The sequence below is a fragment of the Nicrophorus vespilloides genome, unplaced genomic scaffold, assembly GCF_001412225.1.
Source record: "Nicrophorus vespilloides isolate i.1.1-1 unplaced genomic scaffold, Nicve_v1.0, whole genome shotgun sequence".
Lineage (NCBI taxonomy): Eukaryota > Metazoa > Arthropoda > Insecta > Coleoptera > Silphidae > Nicrophorus > Nicrophorus vespilloides.
The window spans coordinates 519-9961 of NW_017096571.1; the positions used below are offsets into that span (position 1 = coordinate 519).

Genomic DNA, 9443 nt, shown 5'->3' on the forward strand with positions numbered 1-9443 from the left:
CACAATTTTATTTCGTTTTAAGTATCTCTATATGAATAATGTAATTTGATTAGACAGTTGTGTCAAGTTTGACGTTTATCAAGCGATTAAAAAAAAAATGAACGCTTTGATGAATTCTAATTTGAAACTAATTGATTTTTTATTGCTCGTGAAATCCAATATGAAAACGTGTTAATTTCATATAATCAACAATTTCTGGGCGGAATGCTGGATATCAATAATCTAATGTGTCAATGTACTATAAATTATTTTAATAGAAAAATTGTTAAATTTTTTATTAAATTTTTATGTGGATTTTCAAGTTTGCAATGTATTTTTGTTTTTTAAATTTATACTCAAGGTATGAATAATTTATGTGTACGTTCGTGAGTCAAAGTTTTTTTTTTGAATAATTTTATTGCGCACTTTTTAATTGCGAAAGATTGAAATCAGATTTTTATATAAATGATGATTTCATATGTTAAAATTTGACAGGTTCGATGACAATTGTAATGATGATGTTTCTCACAAAATGATTGACATATGGATTAAAATATGTTTAACTGACGTTTTGTAAAGTGACAGTTGTCATGTTGTAACTATTATAGTTACGTAAAGAGAGAGAAAAAAAAAATTTGACGTTTAGCAAAATGACAGTTGAAGTGATTAAGTAAAATTTATCAATTAGGTAAGAATTATAAATAGGTTTGGTCAATTTATAGATTTTGATAATGTTCGTGAGTGAAAGTTTTTTTTTAATAATTTTATTGTGCACTTTTTAATTGCAAAGGATTTAAATCAGATTTTTATATAAATGATGATTTCATATGTTCAAATTTGACAGGTTCGATGACATTTGTATTGATGACGTTTCTGACAAAATGATTAGTCTTATAATTAGAAAAGGTTAATTAAAATGTAACGTTTATCAAAATGACAGTTCTAATGATAATGAGTAAGTTGTATTACAGTTTAAAGGTTAATTCGATTTTGACGTTTATTCCATATGTTTAACTGACGTTTTGTAAAGTGACAGTTGTGATGTTGTAACTATGATAGTTAGGAATTTGATTATGTAATGCCACGGAAAGAGAATAAAAAAAACATTTGACAGGTTCGGTGACATTTTTATTGATTAGTCTTATAATTAGAAAAGGTTAATTAAAATTTAACGTTTATCAAAATGACAGTTCTAATGATAATGAGTAAGTTGTATTACAGTTTAAAGGTTAATTCGATTTTGACGTTTAATCCATATGTTTAACTGACGTTTTGAAAAGTGACAGTTGTAATGTTGTAACTAAGATAGTTAGGAATTTGATTATGTAATTAGAAAAATGACAGTTGAAATGATTAAGTAAAATTTATCAATTAGGTAAGAATTATAAATAGAATTGGTCGATTTATAGATTTTCACCTTAATAATATGTTAAGTAATGCGTTGTTCATATATTCATGTATTACAGTTTAAAGGTTAATTCGATTTTAACGTTTATTCCATATGTTTAACTGACGTTTTGAAAAGTGACAGTTGTAATGTTGTAATTATAATAGTGAGGAATTTGATTATGTAATGCCACGTAAAGATAAAAAAGAAAAATTTGACGTTTATCAAAATGACAGTTGTAATGACGATGAGTAAGTTGTATTAAAGTTTAAATGTTAATTCGATTTTGACGTTTATTCCATATGCTTAACTGACGGTTTGTAAAATGACAGTTCTAATGATGATGAGTAAGTTGTATTACAGTTTAAAGGTTAATTTGATTTTGACGTTTAATCCGCATGTTTAACTGACGTAAAGTGACAGTTGTGATGTTGTAACTATGATAGTTTGATTATGTAATTAGCAAAATGACAGTTGATTAAGTGACAAATGATTAAGTAAAATTTATCAATTAGGTAAGATTTATAAATAGAATTGGTAGATTTATAGATTTTCATATATTCATGTGCTACAGTTTAAAGGTTAATTCGTTTTTGACGTTTAATCGATACGCTCAACTGACGTTTCGTAAAGTGACAGTTGTGTCGTTGTTGTTGTAAGTAGTTACGAATTTGATTATGTAAAGTGAATGTGAATCAAGTAAAAAAAGTAATGTTTTCGATAATTGGAAGTGCGTGGATAATGGTGAGCTTGAGCGCTTGACGCTAATTGTCATTTATGGGTCGTTACGGTGGAACGCGTTATCGGTATTCGATGATCTGTGGAGGTCGTCTTCGGATTGTAGTGGTGGCTAATGAATATGGAACGACGGTGGTGCTTCTCAGGTGATGGTGAAGGTATATAGATTCTTGTGTTTCGAAGAGGTGAAAGCGTGTTGCGCGCACACTCATCCGCCCCATACGCTCCTGCCGCCGCCGCCAACTACAGCAGTCAGTCAGTCCGTAACGTCGGATAGAAACGACGCGTTCTCGAGTCTCCTCAAAACATAGAGAGAGAAAGATAGGAGGAGAGTAGTTGTAGTATAGTAATAGTTTTGTGGAGAGGATCAGATCTCGCTCGGATATCTCCGTGTGATGTAGCTGCTGCGGCAAGGAAGGAAGGTCATTGTATCCCGCGATCTATTGGACACACAACTCGATATTCTCTCTATATCTCTCCTAAAAAAATTAGTTTCCATACCAATAGCTTTTGTTTCAATAAAAATTGTTATTGTTGTTACCATGGAATCGGACGCCCAGACCATCTCGGTGAAATGGTTTAGGGTCGGCTTGGAGATCTGCATTCTACTTGCATGTAAGTCCCAAATAAACAAAAAAAAACAAATACAATCACTAACCTACTTCAATTGTTTGATCCTTGCGCGCTTGCTCCAATTTTGTTTTCACCATCATCTTACCACCATCGAGACAGAAAAAAACAAAACACAAACAAAATAAATACAAAACAAAAACAAATCACAAGAATTTTATTTTTGATTATTTCCAATTCGAAAGAATTTTGAAGATTTTTTTTTCTTTAGTATAAAATCAATTTAATTGATTGATTGATCATTTATCGTGATCGCAATTCATTTCCTTATCTCGTATACCAATATTTAAACTTAAACGCGCAATCGTTATCACTTGTTTAAAGATTAAAGCCATATTACTTTGTAAGATTGCTACGTTTTTCGGCTATTTTCGTATTTTTTCTTCCTTGTTTGTTATTATTTAGCGTTTAGTGCCCTTTTGCTCTCCTGCTGCTGCTGTAAAAATATTTATTTAGAGCAGCAAGTTTTTCTGTATACACATTTTTTTTTTTTGCTTCTCAGAAGTTAAAAGTAAAACAAATAAGTAGCGTCTTCCTGTTCTTTATTATTTTGTTTTATACAGGGTGATTCTCTCTATATTTAAATTTTTAATGTCAATAAATTATGCAACTGTATTAACATTATTTATATTTGATGTTTCGTAATTATTTCTAATATTTCAATTAAACATTTCTAATAATAAATAATTATAAAATTATATTTACGTAATAGGATTTTAAACTATTCATATTTTCTTGTTCTTCTTCGTTTTCGTTTATTTATATACAAGGTGTTTCTTCTATGAAATATTTAAATTTGACAGAATTAAACTAAATGTTATGCAACTGCATTAGCATATTTTTTTGACGTTTCACGTTTCCGTACTCGTTTCTAATCATATTTATATATGATAAAATCCTATTTGATTAAATTCATTGATTGAAATGTATCTAATTTGCGATTATTTATGCGATAATTGTATCAGCAAATTAACATTATTTACATTTGACGTTCCTCTTTTTTTTTTCATTGCCAACATAAACTGATGTTTATTAATTTTCATAATTTGAAGTCCATTTCTTATTTCAAATTTTATTTTGATTCTTGTCAAGTTATGAAAATCTGAACATTTGACATTTCTTCAAAAATTTGTTATTGAAGCTTATAAAGGGTGTCCCAAAATTAACGCAAGATTTGAATTTGCCACCATTTGTGCAGAAAAGTGTTGGAAACCCCAAAAAAAAACATTTTGATACTTTACTGCATAAAGGGCGGCAAATTCAAATCTTGCGTTAATTTTGGTACACCCTTTATCATAATTATATTAACTTTCGTTTTCATTGCTAACCTAATTTCCATAATTTGACAATTTCACATTATTGAATAATAGTTGACGTTAACTGTCAAACCAATTTTCTTAATTTGACGTATAAGTAATGAATTTTAAAATTTGACATTTCTTCAAAATTTGTCATTTGGTCATAAATATAGTTTTAATTCATTGAATCGAGTTTCCTTTCTATTGAAAAGAACGCAAATTCGGTAATATCGATTGCAATAATGAAAAGTCTCTGGTTTTTTTCCCCCTATTTCGCGTCAGGCAGGCAAGCAAGACCCGCCCGGATCCTTGTATCGATTCGAAATGCGTCGACGCTCTTTTGTCTGGCGCCTTGATTCCCTTTGCTTTTATCCCATTTGTCGCGATGCGAAAAACAAACAAACCAACAAACAAAACACGAAACCGCAAACAGAATAGATCGAATGTGAAACGGTGGTCCATTCGTTCCCACGCAACGCAACGCAACGCATTCGTAACGCAACGCAACGCAATCGGATTCGATTCGTTACGGTGGGCTAAATTTAAGTCTATTCGAAACGTCAATTAACTCTGCTCTCATCTTTTGACAGCTGTCACATTATCTTCGCTCTCCGCCGATTGAATTAACAGTCCGCGCTGTCAATCCGCGTAATCCTATTTACGAGCATTAAATTAGCAAAACACACACATTAATTGCAAGCACATGTTAATTTACTTTCTTTCCGTTACCTAATTAAAACACCTCAGCTGTCGCGTTTGCCTTTCCGCTTAATTAGTTACGGTCGATCGCAATAGATGGCGTATCGAATCCACGATAATATTCGCTTATGTAACACGATATTTGCATAGATATGAACAAGTTTAATTTCTATTTAATTAGATGAAATTGCTGCGTCGATAGATGGCGTAATAAATAATGCATGAAAATATTATTAGACAAATATAAAAATAAGTATTTGAGAAAAACGTGTAAAGAAAGTATCGTGTAAAACGAGAGATAGATCATTTACCTCGTTGATGTGTATTTTTTTTAAATTCGTTTAAGCCCATAGATGGCGTATTCAAAAACTTTGCATTTTTTTTTCAGTCAAATAAACAAATTAGATAATCTCTTTTAATACACATCGTATTGCACATAGATTATGTTTAAATTGCGTATCTTATCTGAAAATGCTACAAATTAAGATGTCCTTGGTGTAGTAAAACGAAAATTAATATTTGATCTATTTTTGTTAGACTTTCTCATATATCCGTTTTATTCATGTAAAATAAAAACATCGACGAATGAGTTACATTTAGACACATATGTCAATTGCATAATGGCAACTGTCAGATTGAGATGAAATGTCACAATTTGTTAACCTTACTAAAGTCAGTCAATGATATTAATTGTGAAACGTCAAAAATTAGGAATTAAATGTCAAAAAAACTAATGTCAAATATTATCGATTACATAATTAACATACGTTACTCATTTGACAGCTACTTGTCCAACGTCGGTAATTATGTTAATTTACTTTCTTTCCGTTTCCTAATTAAAACACCTCAGCTTTCGCGTTTGACTTTCCGCTTAATTAGTTACGGTCGATCGCAATAGATGGCGTATCGAATCTACTATAATATTCGCTTATGTAACACGATATTTGCATAGATATGAACAAGTTTAATTTCTATTTAATTAGATAAAATTGCTGCGTCGATAGATGGCGTAATAAATAATGCATGAAAATATTATTAGACAAATATAAAAATAAGTATTTGAGAAAAACGTGTAAAGAAAGTATTGTGTAAAAACGAGAGATAGATCATTTACCTCGTTGATGTGTATTTTTTAAATTCGTTTAAGCCCATAGATGGCGTATTCAAAAACTTTGCATTTTTTTTCCAGTCAAATAAACAAATTAGATAATCTCTTTTAATACACATCGTATTGCACATAGATTATGTTTAAATTGCGTATCTTATCTGAAAATGCTACAAATTAAGATGTCCTTGGTGTATTTAAACGAAAATTAATATTTGATCTATTTTTGTTACACTTTCTCATATATCCGTTTTATTCATGTAAAATAAAAACATCGGCGAATGAGTTACATTTAGACACATATGTCAATTGCATAATGGCAACTGTCAGATTGAGATGAAATGTCGAAATTTGTTAACCTTACTAAAGTCATTCAATGATATTAATTGTGAAACGTCAAAAATTAGGAATTAAATGTCAAATAAACTAATGTCAAATATTATCGATTACATAATTAACTCATTTGACAGCTACTTGTCAAACGTCGGTAATTAGAACATATTACACGTTTCATGAAATGAAATTCAACAATTTTGTATATATCGGTAAGTATAGATCGGTTTCAATAACCAGAAAGACAACAATGTGCAACAAAACGGTTGAACTGGGCGGAATTCGATGGGAAGTGAGTGTGTTTTTCCCGTTCGGAGGGGTCGAAAATTCCTGTCGGTTGCTGTTGTTGCGCCGCCGTTTTAAAAATAGTAGCAAAGGGGGCGGCGGGCTGGTGCGATTTGGGCAGTATTTATCGTGCATGAAAGACACTTTCACGGGCCGTAAATTATTCCGGTACCCTCAACCCTCCTCAACCCTCTTTTCATGCACGTAAATAGGTGCTACCGTATGCTATTTCCATTACAGACACCTTTCAAAAAGAGAATCCCTCTTTCCTCTCTCTGTTTCCCTTCAACGCTTCCATCCATCCATCCGTAACGGTGAGGGGACAAGCGAATACCTCGCATTGCATTCCAACGAGAAGGAGTGATGATGAAAAATACGAAGGAATTAATAATTTAAACTCGTTTCTTATTTTTCACTTTCAGTGGGACTTCCGATCTTGCTGCTCTTCGTGACAGTGGAACCTTTCCACAGGGGCTTCTACTGCGACGACGAGAGTCTTCGACATCCGTACAAGGATTCGACCGTTCCCAGCATCTACCTCTACATCGTCGGATTCGGCCTGAACTTAATCGCTGTAAGTTACATTCCCTCTCATTCATCTGTCACAATTTGACACGTTAAGTTGTCATGTTACGTAAGTTGCATGTCACAGTTTGACGTTTAGCTGTCTTCTTTTGTTGTGTGCGTGTCGTCCGAACTATCTCCGAAGAGGTTAACGAAGGTTAATTCGAAGTGCGAAATAGCGCGTTGCCTCGTTCAACTGTCAGAATCGTAGCGCGTTGCCAGGCAACGTGAAATAAACGAACGCCGATGCGCTTGGGTTTTATCGAATGCAACGAAAATAAACTGTGAGAGGCCAGAAAGTGCGGATCCCCGTTATTATTGTTATTATTGCTTATTGCCGCTATAAATAGAAACGAGAGCCGCGAGCGCAAAGCCACATTGTGTAACAATGATGGTACCGAAACCGGACATTTTAATGACATTGAAAGATTAAACAATAATACAAGCAATATGTGATTGAGAGAAGAACAATTTGTTGATGTTGTTGTTGTTGTCCAACCACGCACTAGTATTGTTGGGCTCAACGCATCATTTATCGAGTAATTTGCGTTCACTTCTCCTCCTACGCTCAATAAATCGAGGACGAACAATGAAAACTTGATTTTTCAAAATTTTGCATTTTTGTTTTTTTTTTGACAGATTCTACCTTAAATTGCCATGATTCACATTGCATTACTATATTTACCATTTTTCCGGTGAATCATCCGCTCTCTTTCACTTTTGTTCTTACTTTGTACTTTTGTGGAAGAGGGGGAGACAATAATTTGCGCAAAAACTGTTGTGGCACGTGTCTCTCGGGTCGTTACATAAACCGAACGTTTCATTGCCGCATAAATAATCCACCTAAAACGTATTTATAAACGTCACTTTGACACTCGCCGCATTCTCAACGCATTTCGCACTTACATTATTTCTTTACAATTATTATTATCATACGTGTTAACATATACATTTAGCATAATTTCATTTAAAAAAAAAATCAACAAACGACGTTGATTCACGTTCCTAACTTAATTTATGTTATTTGTCATCAACTTAAATTTGTCATTTACGACTATCTTTACTATTTACAAATTATTATTCGAATAGAAACAGAAACGTTTTGTTTCATTTGTGGAACTGTCATTGATTGACGTTTCGAAATAATCTATAATTAGAAATGTCACTTAAACAAACCAAAGTAACAATAAACGTCATTTTGACATTTTTAATTAACCACAAAATTAGAAAATTCATTTACGTATTACGTCATTTTGACAATTTGAATTCAACTCAAAATAAGAATCGTCACTTTGACAATACGTATTAACCACAAATAAGTATTGGAATTAACCAAAAAAAAATACGAAATATCACTTTGATATTACAGATTAATCAAAAGCAACAAACGTCACTTTGACATTTTGAATTAACCACAAAATTAGAACAGTCGTTTAGGTATTACGTCAATTGACGTCATTTTGACAGTTTGAATTCACCTCAAAATAAGAATCGCCACTTTGACAATACGTATTAACCACAAATAAGTATTGGAATTAACCAAAAAAAATACGAAATGTCACTCTGATATTACGGATTAATCAAAAGCAACAAACGTCACTTTGACATTTTGAATTAACCACAAAATTAGAAAATTCATTTACGTCATTTGACGTCATTTTGACAGTTTGAATTCAACTCAAAATAAGAATCGTCACTTTGACAATACGTATTAACCACAAATAAGAATTGGAATTAACCAAAAAAAAAATACAAAATGTCACTTTGATATTACAGATTAATCAAAAGCAACAAACGTCACTTTGACATTTTGAATTAACCACAAAATTAGAAAATTCATTTACGTATTACGTCATTTTGACAATTTGAATTCACCTCAAAATAAGAAACGCCACTTTGACAATACGTATTATCCACAAATAAGTATTGGAATTAACCAAAAAAATACGAAATATCACTTTGATATTACAGATTAATCAAAAGCAACAAACGTCATTTTGACAGTTTGAATTCATCTCAAAATAACAATTGCCACTTTGACAACACAACCACAAATAAGAATTAGAATTAACCAAAAAATACGAAATGTCACTCTGATATTACATATTAATCAAAAGCAACAAACGTCATTTTGACATTTCAAATTACTAAAAAATGAATTACCAATTACCAAATTAATACGTGTAATCATCAAAATTATCAAAGGATTTTACTGTTTACAATGCGCTAATTGCTTTCGTGCCAAATTGAAATCGAATCTATATGCGCGTGTGTACACGCCGAGTGTTTCAATCGATTCAATCGTAATGAATTACGTTTCGCAATTAGAACATGTTTGAAGGCCGTCTCGAAAATCCATTTAATCTTATCGAACGAATTACATAGATTCCTACACAAAGTCAATAAAAAAAAAATAATTAAAAAA

The 9443-nt window shown here is 31.8% G+C and overlaps 1 protein-coding gene across 1 annotated transcript; it reads left to right on the forward strand.

Moving 5' to 3' along the window:
* The first annotated feature begins 2008 nt into the window (after positions 1-2008).
* LOC108557425 (putative phosphatidate phosphatase) lies at positions 2009-7082 on the forward strand. Its single transcript, XM_017913931.1, has 2 exons — positions 2009-2719; positions 6877-7082. Exons 1-2 carry the CDS (start codon positions 2647-2649, stop codon positions 7065-7067), a joined length of 264 nt encoding a protein of 87 aa, XP_017769420.1. The 5' UTR covers positions 2009-2646; the 3' UTR covers positions 7068-7082.
* Positions 7083-9443: the final 2361 nt, after the last annotated feature.